The 17,992-nt window shown below is 36.2% G+C and overlaps 1 protein-coding gene across 6 annotated transcripts in view; it reads right to left on the reverse strand.

The window, feature by feature from the left end:
* The window catches only part of CNKSR2 (connector enhancer of kinase suppressor of Ras 2), a 258,125-nt gene that overhangs the window by 43,636 nt on the left and 196,497 nt on the right, over positions 1-17,992 (reverse strand). For all 6 annotated transcript variants that reach the window (XM_067724238.1, XM_067724242.1, XM_067724241.1 and 3 more), the window contains 4 exons: positions 15,962-16,035; positions 15,598-15,669; positions 8,554-8,621; positions 1,794-1,894 (listed from right to left, as the gene is read on the reverse strand). In XM_067724238.1, coding sequence (XP_067580339.1) covers positions 1,794-1,894; positions 8,554-8,621; positions 15,598-15,669; positions 15,962-16,035 — 315 coding nt within the window. The remainder of the gene's footprint in view (positions 1-1,793; positions 1,895-8,553; positions 8,622-15,597; positions 15,670-15,961; positions 16,036-17,992) is intronic.

Raw genomic sequence — 17,992 nt, forward strand, 5'->3', positions numbered from 1 at the left:
ACACCCTGATGGGAATTAGCATTTGCCTTGAGCATAGCCACTTCAGAGCACATAAACACAAAAGAAAAATGGAATATTCTTATCCTTGGAATTTAAAGTTTGGGAATATATGTTACAGCACAAAGCACAACCAAGAAAAAGGACGGGCATCAAGTGAATGCTATAAAAGTCTTGCAGGCACCCTTACCGGGACAAGCCTTACTCTAGCTCTGGGGGCTAGCAGACCAGCCCAGGCCCCTTCCTGGCAGGAGGAGCCGGATTTGTTAGATGTGATCATTACGATTGAGGCTGAGGTTGTGGCCAGGAAAAGCCCGACTAAGGTGAAAGTACACCTTCCCCTCTGGGTAAAGGAGAAGTTAAGTGGCATCTTCTGTGGGCAGCCAGTTTATCTTCCCACATGTTAATCACAATGTGAGTAGTTTCCTTCTTGAAATTCACAAGTTGCTATGATTAAAGAGCGGTTTGGTCAAGCTGCAGTTTCCCTTTCTCCCACGTTTACAAATATTTAAAGGAACTATTTAGACCCTGATGTTTTAGGGAAAGAGGGAAAATATGATATAAACTATATCTTGTTACTGACTTCATTATTTCATTTGTCTGTTGCACTTGGTACACTGCAGCATTTATTAATGAAATGTGTATACGGAGAGGAACAATTCTGCATTTCTGTCTACTTTTCTCCTTTTTCCCTTAGGTAAGAGATACTGTCATCAAACATTTCAATTAAAAATGTGACTTTCCTTTTAGTCCTTAGCCAAAAGTATTCATTCATTCATTTCAGAAATATTTATTGAGCACTTAATAAATAAGTACCAGTGTTGTGCTAGGCCATAGGGATGTACAGTGAATAGAACGGGGTCCCTGTTCTCAAAAAGTTCACAGTCCAGTCCAGTGAGCTGTTTGCAGTCCCAAATATTCTGATTTAATATCTCTGGATGACGCCTGAGCATCTGCATTTCTAAAACATTCCAGAGGCGATTCTCATGCACAGCCAAGGTTGAGAAGTGGCCTAGAATTATATGAACATCTTGCATAGCACCTTTCTTGTTAACAATCCCCTGTAGCAATACGGAGGTAGAATTAGGTGGCTGCTATTGTCCCTTAAATCCAGCTTCCATTTCCTATTTGGAAGACTCAGTCTCAAGATAGGCAGAATTCACTCTTATGGTACCGTGACCATGCAATGTATTGCCTAAAATGGGACAGCATTGAGACTCTTTTGGTAATTCTGATGGGAAATGGGCATAAAACAAACCAGGACAATTGTAAAGATCAAGGTACAGTCTATACACAGAATAATTTACACAGGTTTAAGAAGTCTTAAGAAGAAGAGCATCACATAAACACATATACATTAAACCAGACCCCATGGCTTCCTGAAAAGCTACATGCCAAAACATGTTCAATACAGATATAATATAAATTTTTACAATTGCTTCTAAAGGACATAGGAATTAACTTTGTTAGTGTAGAATAGATAAGGTCAATTTATATATCTTTTTCTAAGAAAAACTTTTTTGTTGTTGACATTTTCATGAAGGCTACTCTGACACAAATGGTATGTTTTCTTAATAAAACTGGTAAGATACTTACTAGTGTGGAATCTGTGGTGACTGACTGCTTCTCCTGATTAAATACTCTTTGTATACTTAAAATTTTTTTCCCTTATTGCTTTTAGACTCCCTGTTTTCTTTCCCCCTAAAAACCCCAAGGTCTGACATGTAATTCACTACATAATGTCTCAGGTCAAAGAATCTGATGCTATATTGAGTATATTCCTACTGGCAACTTACGGAGGGAGGCCGTGGGTATGTATCGTAGGGGGGTGGAGGGCTGTCCTGTTTGGGTGTTGATGGAGTATCTGCTTCTTCCTTGTCACTCTCACTCCAGTAATCTGAAAATTCACACACATGGATACATCAACATTCCGTTAAAAGTTTCTAGCCATATTTTCAGGAACACACACTACCAGCTAACAAAAGGAAGTTTAAATTCCATTCCGACACCCTGCTCCCCAGCACTCGCTACTCCAGGCCCACCAACTTTTACTTTCAGTTGGGTTTTGAGAAGGAAGGAAGAGTACAATCACCTAATTCCAAGCTCCTTTTAAAGCAAGCAATTACACATAGCCACAATTTTAGGTATGGCAATATGCCTCCAGTGGGGTGCTGGAGCTGACTTGTCACAGCTTGAGAAGGCTGATTATTAAATTTTCGGGAATTTTGCCAACGGTTGATATTGCATTCGGAGTTCAGAATCAGCCGTGGTGGGAGTATTTATACCATGGAAATTGGCAAACACTACAAATTAAATTTTGCTCTGTTGTCATCGTCAAAAAAAAAGGAGTTAAGATAAAGACACTGAATAAGTCAAATAAGGTTTAGGGTATTTTAGATTCCAGACCAAATTACTTAAAGCTTCAATTAATGAATGATGTCACATGATGCCTCTTAAAGGTGTATCATTTTATCCTAAAGATGAACACTCAAAGAAGAAATACATGGGTTGCTGTAGATCTCTACAGGTATAAACAGCTTCAAAAATAATGTTCTCAATCCTCTTCTGTGGCTTCAGTTCACTGGTTATCTAACAGTCGCTGTTTCCAGAGTCATGCTGACATGAATCTCTATAACACCATACTCCCACCTCTACTTGGAAACACATGGCAAACCCTGATTCTTGCCAAACGCAAAAGGGCAAATCTGCTGATGTGGGCTGTAAGTTCCAAACTTCTAGAACTACTTAAAAGGGTAGAAAATGTAAGCCGCTAGACAAAGTGACTTGGCAGACCTCAGGCAAGAGGGATGGGGAAAAACTCCGAGAGATACATTAGTCAAGTAAGTAAACTACACCACAAAGGCCAATCAGCAGAATCTGTTCTACCAATATCTCAACCACCCTGTAACTGCTGGGTTAATTCTTTATGTGATTTACAAGGAAAAACCTAGAAGTATTATCCATATGAATTTCAAATGATAAAAGAAGAGAAAAGTTTCCTTATTCTTATGAAAATCTAAATCACAAAAGAACCTTAACTTATATTCAGATGTAGGTGAAAAATCACGGCACTTTTTTTTGCGGTACGCGGGCCTCTCAGTGCTGTGGCCTCTCCCGTTGCGGAGCACAGGCTCCTGATGCACGGGCTCAGCGGCCATGGCTCACGGGCCCAGCCGCTCCGCGGCACGTGGGATCCTCCCGGACCGGGGCACGAACCCGTGTCCCCTGCATCGGCAGGCGGACTCTCAACCACTGCGCCACCAGGGAAGCCCCATGGCACATGTTTTTACAGGTACCCTTATCCACCCAGGAATTCCTATATTGTAATATTTTTATATATTTTCCTTGTGGTGCTGATTAATAAGTACAGCTAATATTTACTGAGTACTTATTATAATATGCCAAATAGAAAGTAGTACAACTGCGGTTTGAACTAAGAAATTGCCTTGCTCTAAGCCTCGAAGGGCCAAGTCACTGGGACTCTTTGTACGACTTAGTGGGAGAATTTAATGTGACATATATTCATGATCCTTCAAGTCCCCCTCCTCCTGCTGCTCAAAATTCTTTAGCAATGGAGATTATTATATTCAGGCCTCAGAATACAAGGTCTCTGAAAATCCAATTCCTACTTTAATTATTCCCTTTGAGTAAAGGATAAGCAAACACTAGTTAACCTAAATTTGAGATCTGGTTTTTACACTGGGTCACACCAGTGATGGGCAGCATACGAAGTCTCCCCTCAAATATGAATTGATGTAGTTGCCCAGAAATGGACCCAGTAAACACTGGTGGGAAAAGCATGAACTATATACTCGCGCAGATGTAGGTTCAGTGCTTGGCTGTACCAATTACCATTTCTGTGCTCTTGTGATAGTTACTTAATCTCTTTGAGTCTGTTTTATCATCTGTAAAAGGGGGCTAATAATAACCACCTTTCAGAGTTGTGTGAGTGGGCTACTAAGGTAACGTATATTCAAGCGCCTTGCATCTTGAAAGCACTCAATAAATATTAAGGTCCCTAATATAGGGTGGATTTGTAGGTAGCATGCCAGGACAGTCTGACCCAGATCACACAGGAGATAAATGCCTAGTGTTCATCTTCTTAGACATTAGTTTTTTCTTGTAGCAAGTTCCAGCAATGAAAAGTGAATTCTGGAGCTCTGGGGTCTCAGTTGGGTAGTTTTGTGGGAGCTTGAAATACTACTGAGAAATTATTGCTGGAGGTGGAGGTACTAAGCACCCCCTCACCCTGCTCCCAAGCAGTAGGCTTGTGAAGATCACTCTGCTCTTACCCTTCCCACTACTTCCAGAAACTATGGCACCTGTGCTGAGTTCCCCCTTCAACTTTGCACTGAGACCTTGGGTCTCAAGGAATTAGTTCCTCAAGGGGTCCTGGCAGCACACTGAGAGGGAGATGATCAGCATTTTATCAAGATCTCTATAGCTATTATTACAAGTGACAGATTTAGGAGATTCTCTCTCTCCTCCCCAGCCCCCCACAACCCCCGCTAAATTAGGAAGAATTCTAATCCTTTATTTGATGTAATTCTTGGTTTATTAAAGAAAAACACCATCAAACCAAAGTTTTCTTGGGTTGCCTAAGAAAAGGCTGAAATACCACTTTGCAAATTAACTTCATTTCACACACTAACCCGTGTGTCTTTGAGAGAGCAATGCCAGGGAAGAGGCTACACAGAAAATTTAGGCATTTTGGTTTTGTGTGGAAAATTACAGGCACACTGCTTCCCAGAGGCTGAAACCAGTCTGATTTTCATTCTAAGAGCAAATTAATTTATTTTTCTTAGCTCTCTATTTAGCACAAAATAAATGGATACTTTTAATGTCTCTTGCAGTGATATTCAATTTTACAAATAACTAATCATGAATAAACAGTGCCATCAATAGAAGAGGAAAATTTCCACTTTACTTCTCATGTTGATACAAAAGGATAATTTGAAAGAAATTGACTTTTTCATCTAGAACTATCAAAGAAATACAATGTATTTCATTCACTTTTATGTAATTAAAGCTTTACAAAGACCTTGTGTGTGACTGAAAATAATGTGTCATGAATGTCTGATTTGAAGCTGGAAAAATATAGAAAAATGATTAGCAGACAATTAGCTAAATTATGATCTTGGCAGAATTTACTGTAACCCTGTTTTCTCTAAGTAAAACAATGCATAATGAAAAAGAACCCCATATCCTTTATACTTCTGTAGTTAAAGACAGCGATTCACTAAACTTTTATTTAAGTCAATGAAAGAGTCACTTCCAAGCTGTACTGAGTATTTAAATAGAAACAGTGTTTGGCAGTTATTCCTTTGCATCTTTCTGAAATATTCCCAATTCTCAAAGAGCTATATTTTGTATCAAGTTTAAACTTCCCTACTGAGAACGGTACTTACATGTCAAACAATTCTATAGAAGTGTGGAATAGACATGTGCATCCAGTAGTTGTCTATACAGAATACGTAAGACCTAATCCTGCATAAGGTAGGAAGTCTAATATGTTTCTGACCTACGTTAGAGTACCTGATGAATGTATACTCTAGGTGGAAATCTAAATTATTTCAGAGATTCTGGCTGTAGAGACCTGAACTGTAACTATTAGCTTCTACCTATGATTGTCTACCACATTCCAGTAGGCACTAAAATAAATACTCACATGACAGACTATGGCAGCATGAATCCATGGAATGAGTATTTTTTGGAACGTGCATGTGCAATATGACTTACCAGTTCTTTCATCCATAATGAAATTTGGTTATATAATGACAAGTACAAAGGAAATCCACTAAAATCAAGGCCATGCTCAGCTTCAAAGAAATGCCGAGTGATAAAATACAGAAGCCTGAAAATCCAACGTTCCTTATTCATGCAAATTGACTTTTCTCAAGATTCATTCTCCTATTGGCACATTGCCCACACTTCTAATTCTTGCATCTTAAAAAACTGAGAAATCTATATGCACTTTTAAAGAACAGTTTTCATGCTTTATAAAGTAATTTGAAAAGGAAGGCTGGTGTGTGTGTGTGTGTGTGTGTGTTGTGTGTGTGTGTGTTTGTGTATTTACCTCTCTTACTATAATTGTAGGCCTATAAATTAAGTAGAAGTATGAAAGTGGGGAATAAACTTTTAACAATGAAGAAATGTGACAATAACTGGCCTGACACTTCATAGTCCTGGCTGGGATTTGCCTGTGCACAGTGATTTGATAGAGATGGTTTCCATGTTATTTGTGGAAGTACTCATGCTGCTTCCACTCCCAGGAATGTTTTATTTTATTACTTCTCATCCTGCGACAACCAGTTCAGATAATGAGTCCACATAATATTTTTTTCCAATTTCCCTCCTAGAAGGAATCTCTAGCCTCATTCCCATGGAATTTGCTTTGTACTTTCCCATGTTTCACTTTCCATATTGTACTAAGAGTATCTTTTCTACTAGAATTCAATGTAATTTCAGGCAGGATGGGTGCTTATTTCACCTTAATGCAATTAGAGTGTCAGCTGAAGGCCTTATTCAGAAACACTTTAATATTTAATAAAATATCTTCTCTGCCTCTTCACTGCTAACTTTATATGAGGCTCACTGATTGCTTTCTCCAAGTATTTCCTCATTAATCCTGACTCCTTCTCAGGTTTTAAAAAAAATTTTGCAGCCACTTAGCAATTTTTTAAATCAGTTGCATGTGGTGCAAAAATTAGTACTCATTTACTTTATGTTGCTCTTTAATTTTTCTTAGGCAGTTTCAAGTGTGAATTTTTTAGAGTCTCAATAAGATGCTGAATTCCCATTGGCAGTAACCATATTTTGCTATTTCTTGGAAATCTTCCTGCCCTATCTCCTCACCCTTCACTGCTCTAGTCACCCCCATTCTCTCACCCCATGGCTCTAAGCCAGGGGTTGATAAACTGTGGCCTGCAGGCCAAATGAGGCTCTTTGCGTGTTTTTATACAGCCTGTGGATCAAGAATGGTTTTTACATTTTAAGTGGATAAAAAATATCAAAAGAAGAATATTTTTCAAAATGTGAAAAATGTTATGAAATTCAATCTCAGTGTCCATAAATAAAGCTTTATTGAAGTACAGCCACTTCCCTTCATGTGTCTACAGCAGAGTTGAATAGTTTCAACAGAAACCTTAAGGCCTGCAAAGTCTAAAATATTTACTATTTGGATCTTTACAGAAAGTTTGCTGACCCCTGACCTAAATATTTGCTGAAAGATTGGTTTTGGGATCTGGTTATCTTCTTTACATCTCTCTAACCGTTAGTTCTGAGATATTTAAAAAGCTTTCTCCGTGACGAAACAGTAGGTTTTCAGAATCTTCATGTCGACCAACAGGCTATGTCCACTGGAGACACAACTAGAAATATGTGTATCAATGTGTGGAATCCTTTTAACTTCAGGATGTCTCAAAAGTTTTCAAAGAACTATTTATGCTTCCAAGGGAGGTATAGCAAACATTCTTTGGGAAATGTGAAGCTACTTTTATTTTAAAATAAATGTATTTATTTATTTATGGCTGCGTTGGGTCTCCGTTGCTGCGCACAGGCTTTCTCTAGTTGCGGTGAGCGGGGGCTACTATTTGTTGCAGTGCGCGGGCTTCTCACTGTGGTGGCTTCTCTTGTTGTGGAGCACTGGGCTGTAGGCGCGCGGGCTCAGGAGCTGTGGCTCGAAGGCTCTAGAGAGCAGGCTCAGTAGTTGTGGCACACGGGCTTAGTTGCTCCGCGGCATGTGGGATCTTCCTGGATCAGGGCTCGAACCCGTGTCTCCTGCATTGGCAGGCGGATTCTTAATACTCTGTGCCACCAGGGAAGCCCTGAAGCTACTTTTCGAATAGTGACCACAACTTTTGTTAAGATTTCAATTTTGCATCAGGATACTGTATTTCATAAATGTGAGGTCAATACTAAGGCAAGTTCCATAAGATCACAGAGCTAACAAAGTAACAGAACTGAAGAACACAAGCAAATGAGATAATCTATGGAAGAAGGGATCATTCATCTGAGCTCTTTGCATAAAAGCACTTAAATGTCTGTGAAACCACTAAGTAGAAAAAAACAACTCACCACCAAGGACCTTGACTTGGGTCAATATAAAGGACCAAATTCTAGGCTTTTTAATTTTTTTTTAACATCTTTATTGGAGTATAATTGCTTTACAGTGGTGTGTTAGTTTCTGCTTTATAACAAAGTGAATCAGCTATACATATACATATATCCCCCCATCTCTTCTCTCTTGCATCTCCCTCCCTCCCACCCTAGGCTTTTAAAATTTTTTTCCTCCATAGGAAGTAGACTAAAGAAGATGGCAACAAACAGGAATGAACTCCACATTAGCTGCTCCAAAAATTGGAGTTTATTTCCTGTTTAATTTACTAAACCTTACCCATAAGATGCTATGGTTTGGATTCAAAGTGAACAGAAGAGAAATAACCACAGACTGACATATGCATTTTCTCTCAAGTGATAGCAGTGAATCACTGTATAGGAAAACAGCAAGAAAAAAGAAGTGTAACACAATAGTAAAAAAAAAAAGTATTCCTTTACCTTGTTCTTGCTTAATCCTCTCTCTTTCTGCATACCCCGCAGTCAGCATATTAATTCTGTTAAGCCACCTGAAGAAACAAATATTAAAGTCAGTAACATTGCAACTGATTTTTTTTATACTTAACTATTTTCTTGGGAATAGTTATTTTAAAATGTATAAGAATATATGGAATAATCCCAGATAAAGGGTGTGCTTTTTGCTACTCTTAACACATGGAGTCTTCAATGAGCTATAATTTGCTGTAGTACAAACTGCTCCCACACTAAAGATGCTATTTCACTAGAAAAGTCTTGGGCAAACCTGTTAACATCTGCAACATAAAGGGTTTTGAGATGACCAAAGCCCTATTAATTCTGTTGCTCTAAATGTAAAAGCACTCCAAATATTTTTGCTGTTCCGTTTCTTCAGAACAAATGCTCCTTTAGAGATATTTAAACAATATCAGATATAATTTGTCCTGAGAAGGGAAAAAATTATAGACCTTGCCTGTCAAAATATGTTTTACCATGAAATATTAGTTTTGATGAATCTCCTTTAAGTTTAATGATCCAAAGGGAAACACAGCTCAGTAGTAGTATACTTTGGAAATTTGTCTCTAAATACAAGGGTATTAGGTTTTTCCAAACACAAAACGAGCATATACAATTTTAACCTCTGTTTAGATCTTGAAAATTTATTTCCATGAACAATAGTAATTTAAAAATAAATCTTAGTTCTTTCCTCTTTCAGAAGAGTTGCTATTGCCAATGTAGGGAACTGCCTGAAGCAAAGCACTATTTCAATCTCTGTCTTTTGTCCCACCAGGTCTCTCCCTGTGTTCATTATTCTGGAAACTGTTTACACTGCATCAGATTATCAAATCACAAAATCTTTAAACTAACCTGACAGTTTTCCACTGGTCAATCCTGAGCTATGATCCATATATCTTCCCAAATAAGAAAGTAAGGAAGAATCAACCTTCCAAACTAGCTTGAGTAAGTTTGGAATCACTAGTATAGTTAACATCATTAAATTGTGGAATAATCTGATTGAAACACGTTTTTAGGAAAAAAACTGTGTTTGAGAAGCTTTTCTCCTAGGAGATTATCTCCCCTGTCAAGTGGAAGATGACTTTCTTTGAAGTGACTCATATATTTCGTCATTTATGCCAAGTGGTGTTAACTGTGCATCAGATACTTAGAATATCTTGAAAAGGGAGGGAGGAAAGTTGTTTCTCTAATGGACAAAATCACATCCATGGAAATTTAAGCTTTAATTTTAAGAATAAGTCACTTAAAGCACAACTTTATTTTGACAAAGCCTACAATGTAATGATCACCTCAACTATGGGAAGTAAAGAAGGGACTGGAGCAGAAATGGAAAAAAAATGGATCAAATGAATTCAGCAGCATGATATATACACACGATCCAGAAAATTATAAACTGTCAGCCAAGAAGTTAACTTCATGACAAATAACCTTTTAAAAATGACTCCAATCATTAGTAAAAGGTCAAAATTAAAATCTAGCCTATAGGTCATTTGTAGTAAGAAAGGGGTTGAATTTGTACTACAAGGTGAATCTTAGCACTCTTAGGAAAGACTGGCTTGGTGCTTTTTGGGTGGAAATGATGTTGATACCACTAGAGGAATATTTGTTAATGAATTTTAATTCAGTACTTCATATTTAATACTTTTTAATATATCACTGAAATTTCATTTTATCAGAAGTCTAAAGAGCAGTGAGGTCTTCATGAGATGAATAAGGAAACTAAAAAGAGGCTTCTTAATTTTTCAGCTCAACAACGTTTATTAAATGCCTGTTGTATGCTGAACAATGAGCTACGTTTTGTGGGTCCAAAAATGAATAAGACATAATTTCTGCCTTTGATGAGCTCCAGGATTCCTAAATTCCACAAGACAATTAAAAAATTAAACTACTTTTAGGAAGAAAAATTCTGTCCCCAATAAAAACTCTTTACAAAGTGTATGCGTAAACTTCTATGTATAGACACAAAAGGCTGAATGCAACACAACTGTTGTTGCTGTCTTGGATAAAGTTGTCCTTAGGCCTCAGTTAGAAGATGCTTATCCAAACACTTGCTGCAGTTATGGTTTGGTGTTTATATGCTATTATGAACAGCAGATATATATGCATTAATTGAGTTAAGAAATATTAATGTGTGCCAGGTACTGTTCTAGGCACTGAGGATAGAGAAAGATAAATGAAACAAAGTATCTGTTTTCATGATGCCTGTATCTTCAGTGAGGGAGACAGACAATATTTAAGGATAAGAGGATTGGGCCTATGGTGAATGTTCCAATGAAGCTGTCAACAGCTGACACAGAATAACGTACTGAGAGGGAAACCAGAGTAAGAACTGGGGAAGAAATGTAAGATAAACACACTAAACAGAAACTGGTGAGTCCTGACAATTATAAGGACATATGTGCTGACGTGAAAAGGAATACATAGGCCAAGTGAATTCAGTAAATAAGACTCAGAATACTTGAGAAACACGATGTTTTGTTTTCTTCCCACAGATTTCACACAGGCTGGCAAAAAAGTTTTTTTTAATGTTTCAATGCTCATTTCTGAGGATGGAACAGATGGATTGGTGGTAGGGTGCTCAAAAGTGTTTTTGAAGATTACCTCACAATCAAACTTAAAGCTACTCAAAAAATAGATGGTGAGATTTTAATATTCTAAGTTATATGTATTTGGGTATATGTATGCATGTGCGTATGTATGTGTATACACACATGCGGATTTTACAGAAGAAAATTAAATCTAAGGATTGCTTTTTCATTCCAGTTACTAGGTCCTGTCAAAACTAGCACTCCATTTTAAAAATATATATGATAATATTTTAGAAATTATGAAATAACCAGGTAAGGCACTTATTTATAATTATTATAATATAATTATAATTATTTATAACTATATCATCTCTTGAAGGCTTAGGTACATGCCTTCAAAGGACTACACATAGAATGAACCAACACCCACATCATCTTGCTGCTATGTAACAATCAGCTTATTAAATAAAGTTGTTGGAGGCTGTCTCTCCCCAACACCAATCCTCTGTGAATATTGCCAGCACTGACTCTCCTCCGTCCTATTGACAAGTAATTTTTAATAAACTTGCCTATTGAAAGCAGACATTAGGAATATGCTTATTCAAAAAATAAAAAGCAGGGCAAAACAATAAAAGTCCACTATACTTAAATTTTAAAGAAAGACTCAGTATTTCAGGACAATTTAATTCTGAAGGTTGTAGTACACCACGGCAAGGCTTACATAAAACAGCACTCTTAAATGTACCATGTGGAGATGACATATTTGATCAGATTTATTTATTTTTTTCTTTGACCCATTGCTTAGAAAAGGCAACAAAATGAAACATATGGGTTTGGTTTAGCTTCTTCTCTGATATCCTGAACCAGATACATCCACAGGAGTATTAGGGAAGAGTTAGTGACATCATACACTTCTGAGTTATTGCTAACACAGGGTAGAGAATGGAGATCAAGAATGGTTTTATAGTTCATAAAAATGCATTTTTGAACAGGCTATTTTCTAAACCTAAAAAGACCCTGATTAGCAAGTATCACGAAAGATTAATTTATGTTAATTCCTGGATGGAAGTAACTGTGTTCTAGTGGATCTATCTTGTAGGAGAGGACATGATTATATATACCACTTATTTTCTGTTTGGTTATGATGTAAATCCTTCATATTTATCCTAAGGGCATTGAGGTCAATTGTGGTAAAATGGATAGTGAGTAACAACAACAGTAGAAGTATAAAATAGTTAAAACACAAAATAGAGTACCACCCCTCCCCAACAAGTACATAAACATTTTCATTTTGAGAATAAGCTCTTCAAATTCTGATTGGCTACTGTGAAATTTCAAGAATGGTAACATGCAAATCAAGAGAAGATTATGGAAACCAAATACAAGGCTCAGTTCACAGAACTAGAACAAATAATCCTAAAATTTATATGGAACCATAAAAGACCCAGAATTGCCAAAGCATTCCTGAGGAAAAAGAACAAAGCTGGAGGCATAACACTCCCAGACTTCAGACAACACTACAAAGTGACAGTAATCAAAACAGCATGGTATAGGCACAAAAACAGACATATGGATCAATGGTACAGAATAGAGAGTCCAGAAATAAACCCACACATCTATGCTCAATTAATCTTTGACAAAGGAGGCAAGAATACACAATGGGGAAAAGACAGTCTCTTCAGCAAGTGGTGTTGGGAAAGCTGGACAGCTGCATGTAAATCAATGAGGTTAGAACACTCCCTCACACCTTACACAAAAATAAACTCAAAATGGCTTAAAGACTTAAATATAATATGACAGCACAAAACTCCTAGAAGAGAGCATAGGCAAAACATTATCTGACATAAATCCCAGCAATGTTTTCTTAGGTCAGTCTCCTAAGGCAATAGAAATAAAAGCAAAAATAAACAAATGGGACCTAATCAAACTTATAAGCTTTTGCACAGCAAAGGAGACCATAAACAAAACAAAATGACAACCTAAGGAATGGGAGAAAATATTTGCAAATGATGTGACTGACAAGGGCTTAATTTCCAAAATATACAAACAGCTCATACAACTCAGTAACAACAAAAAAAACCCCACAACCTAGTCAAAAAATAGGCAGAAGACCTAAGTATACATTTCTCCATAGAAGACATACAGATGGCCAATAGGTAAATGAAAAGATGCTCAACATCGCTAATTATTAGAGAAATGCAAATCAAAACTACAATGAGGTATCACCTCACAGCAGTAGGAATGGCCATCATCAAAACATCTATAAGCAATAAATGCTGGAGAGGGTGTAGAGAAAAGGGAGCCCTCCTACACTGTTGGCGGAAATGCAGATTGGTGCAGCCACAATAGAAAACAGTATGGAATTTCCTTAAAAAACTAAAAATATAGCTACCATATGATCCAGAAATCCCACTCCTGGGAATATATCTGGAGAAAACCATAATTCAAAAAGATACATGCACGCCAATGTTCACAGCAGCACTATTTACAATAGTCAAGACATGGGAGCAACCTAAATGTCCATCAACAGAAATGGATAAAAAAGATATGGTACATATATACAATGGAATATTACTCAGTTTAAAAAAGAAGGAAAGAATGCCATTTGCAGCAACTTGGATGGACCTAGAGATTACCATACTAAGTGAAGTAAGTCAGACAAAGACAAATACCATATGATATCACTTATATGTGGAATCTAAAATATGATACAAATGTACTTATTTATAAGACAGAAACAGACTCACAGACATAGAAAACAAACGTCTGGTTACCAAAGGGGAAGGGGGGACGGATAAACCAGGAGTTTGGGATTAGCAGGTACACACTACTATATATAAAATAGATAAACAACAAGGACCTACTCTATAGCATAGGGAACTATATTCAATATCTTGTAATAAACCATAATGGAAAAGAAAAGAAAATATATAAAACAATCACTTTGCTGTACACCAGAAACTAACACAACATTGTTAATCAATTATATTTCAATAAAAGAAAGGCTCAGTTCTCCTATTAATTATAAAAGATTTTATCAAGTTTTCTCAACACCTTTCTTTGCCCTCTCCTTGTATTCATATCCTTGGTTTGGAAAAATCACGCCTATACCCTGAAGTGTCAAAGAACAAGATTATTTATAAAAGCATATTAAGTGTCCATTTAGCGTGTTCAAGCACATTTATGAAGCTCCAAAATTTTGTGCTTAAAAATATTTGAACACTAACTCTTTAGAGATATACAAAGAAAGTTATATGGCGTGAGAACCCTATGTATATAAAAGGAATATATATTGAAAGCAAACACTTATATAGCACTTACAATTTAGCAGGTACTGTTCTAAGCCCTTTATGTGTTCTTATTTGCTCCTCATAAAAGTTCTATGGGTGGAGATGGTTATTATCTCCATTTTTTAAAAAGAGTTAATACCTGACAGAGAGAGGTTAAGTTCTATATCCAAGGTCACAGAGCTACTAAGTGGGACGGCTGGAATTTGGACAGCCTGGTTCCAAAGTTCATACTCTTAACCACTATGCTATTCTGCGTCTTCCTAACTATTGGCACATCATATGTGTAACATGCACTGCCTACTGAAGAGCTGTGAAGGGGAAAATTTTGAATCTTAAATCCAATTTCTACAAATCTAGAAAAGGGAAAGGAGAAAGGAAAGAAAAAGGAAGAAAGGATCAAACTCATAAGAGCCAAAATGGAAACAAGAAGCAGTATGTTGTAGATAATGAAAAAATATATATCCAGATTTTCCCAGAGCCACCAAATAACCACGTGCCATCTAATCACTTGGTTGCACAATCCTGTCCAGTGATAGAAGAAAGGTGACAGAGAGATACACCAACTATGCCTATGCCTAAGTTATTGAGACGGATATTCTGTCATAAATACTCAGCACTTGGAAAAGTCAGCTTTTTTTTTTTTTTTGTGGTACTTGGGCCTCTCACCGTTGTGGCCTCTCCCGTTGCGGAGCATAGGCTCCGGACGTGCAGGCTAAGCGGCCATGGCTCACGGGCCCAGCCGCTCCGCGGCATGTGGGATCTTCCCGGACCAGGGCACGAACCCGTGTCCCCTGCATCGGCAGGCGGACTCTCAACCACTGCGCCACCAGGGAAGCCCGAAAAGTCAGCTTTTTTTGTGGGTATCCTTTTTTCCTCACTTGGGAATAAATCTGAAGACATATTCTTGAAGTGGACTTAAAAAAATGTTTTTTTTCTACAGTGGATTTTTTTTTTGGCCTATACATGGATTCTGGCACATTTTTGGTAAACTTGACAAAAAGTCAATGAGTTTATTTTGACTTTTTAAAATGCCATTCTTTAAAATTAGGTATGGCTACATGGAGCTATGGCTGGGTCCATTTTATTTTAAACTGATCTAGAAACTTCAGTGACATTATTCTCTAGGCATTGATGTGGAAAACAGAAATCTAAGCCTAACTGACTTTCTAAGTATTTTGAAATTTAAGTAACTTTACCTGTTCATATCATCAAGATGCTCAGCAGCAAAATAAAAGCTTTTGATTTTAGGATGACAGGCTTTGAATGCACTGCAAAAGGAAACAGAGTACATTTATTTATTTCAAATTGGGAAATAAGTTAGAACCAAACAATTTTTATGGATAAAAATTACCTCAGATCTAATCTGAGTTCACATATATAATGCTTCTGCCGTGATGACAGAAATGAGTGAAAAATTCAATTTTCTGCCCACAAAACTGCTTTCTTATTACCTCAATTTGAAAGCATTAGACAAGCAACCTATAATTTAAAAGCTAGAAATTAAAAAAAAACAAAACTACCCTTCCTTTCTCTCCCTCGCCCCAAATAAAATCAACTTACTATTTCTTGCGGCATTCATTGGCTCTATCAATTTTAAATTCAGGCAGACTGATGAATCCTTCTGCTTTTTCATCCTAAAGAGGCAACACTCTTGTTTAGGGTATTATATATAAAGGTTTGAAGCTGGTGCTACTATACAACTATGCCTTAAATATCTATACTAATAAATCAGTTCATTTAATCCTTTAAATTAGACATTTTAGAGATCAGAATTTCAGTCTTACCTGTTATAGTCCATTAAATTGAAGGTATATTTTGAACATTTAAAATAGTACAAATTAAAATACACACAGAAATGTTTAAAAATTCTTTTTATATTAAAATAAAGATAGAAAAATTTTTAATTCTCAAAGTGAAATCTGTTTAATAAGTAATTTTTCCCTCAGAATGTACATACACATTTATAACATATAAAATAACTGTAGCCCACATTTACAATTCAATTTTCTACCATTTTAAATGTTCAGATATAAAATGTAGGGACATTTACTAATTCAATTCCTTTTCTGTCTCCAAAAAAAATCTCTTAAACCTGAATTAAATTATTTTGTGTACTCAAGATTTTACAAATGAAGAGATTAATTTGCTTTTCAAATATCTGACTTGGTTTACATGCTATATATACATAAAAGTCATGTTTCACTTGGAAAACTGAATGAAATCCATAAAATGCCCCCCCCCAATGTGGGATGGGAATATAAGACAGGAGAATTATCTAAAATCTTACATCAGATGCAAGTTATTACAACTAGGCTAAGATTATTTTTGGCTAAACCCTTTAAATGTTGTTGTCCCTTTCATGTTCATGAGCCAACTCCTCAGACTTTTACTCCCAAACTTTGATCTGTGCTGTACCAGTTCATGGCTCCTTATATATCAAGTTCAAGAGACATCATACTCCCATCTGCCATCTCAAAGAAAAAGAATAGGGGTTCTCAATTCTTTTAGTGTGTGTGTGTATGTTTATATGTAAAACTTAATAAAATTTGATGCTAATGATGGTGACTAAAATGTGTGTGTTATATGCAAGAGCAGTATAACTTCCAATATTTTTCAATATTTGAGCATTTTTTTCTTCCAATCTTAGGGTAAATACAATAGTCTCAAATCTCTTTGATTTGTGTTATGTTACCCTTGATGTCTTTAATGTTAAAATTAAAAATTTTGAACAATTTAAAATACTTTTGGGGTAGTTATGATCTCCCCATTAAACTGAAAGACAGAAAAGCATTCAGCAGACAATCTACAAGTGATCTAAAATAAAGAGAAACATAAAGACGTTATGTTTTTACACTACTTGATTGGCATACAAAAAGTTTTTAGCCAGCACACTACATTAAACCACATACATTTTTATGAAAAAAAAAGCTAACAATAGAAATTTTTGTTTAAAAAACTTAAGGTGGGAAGAGATATGGGAACATACGTATATGTATAGCTGATTCACTTTGTTGTGGAGCAGAAGCTAACACACCATTGTAAAGCAATTATACTCCAATAAAGATGTAAAAAAAAATAAAAAAATAAAAAACTTAAGGTGAACTGATAGATGGCTATGGCAAAGGAAGCAAATGTAGAGTTAAGGGAATATCGAAAAATAAGGTATACTGTATATCTGTTGTGATATGTGACAGGTTATATAATTACTCTGGATATAAATCTGTTTACTGGAAATGAAACAGGAAATTATAAGAACAATTGGCATGTATTATATACCCTCCCCCTGCTGTCCCTATTGGGCCAAATGAAATGAATACTTGAAGATTTTTGAAACTAGTCTACTAGTTCATTTATTCCTTAAGAAAAACTGAAACAAATGCAGGTGGTATTAACTTAATTTACTTAACTTACTAAAGGACTTCCTCCCAAAAAAGCAAACAGAAAAAATTTTAAAACTTTGAACAAAAGCAAGACATTTAAAAATCTTTATCAAATTTCCATGTATAATCCTTTTGAGTAAGCTATTGCTTGAATTAGTTTGGTATTTTTAATTAGATATACAGAATTTTACTATACATTATCTATATTTCA

Source organism: Pseudorca crassidens, chromosome X, assembly GCF_039906515.1.
Source record: "Pseudorca crassidens isolate mPseCra1 chromosome X, mPseCra1.hap1, whole genome shotgun sequence".
NCBI lineage: Eukaryota > Metazoa > Chordata > Mammalia > Artiodactyla > Delphinidae > Pseudorca > Pseudorca crassidens.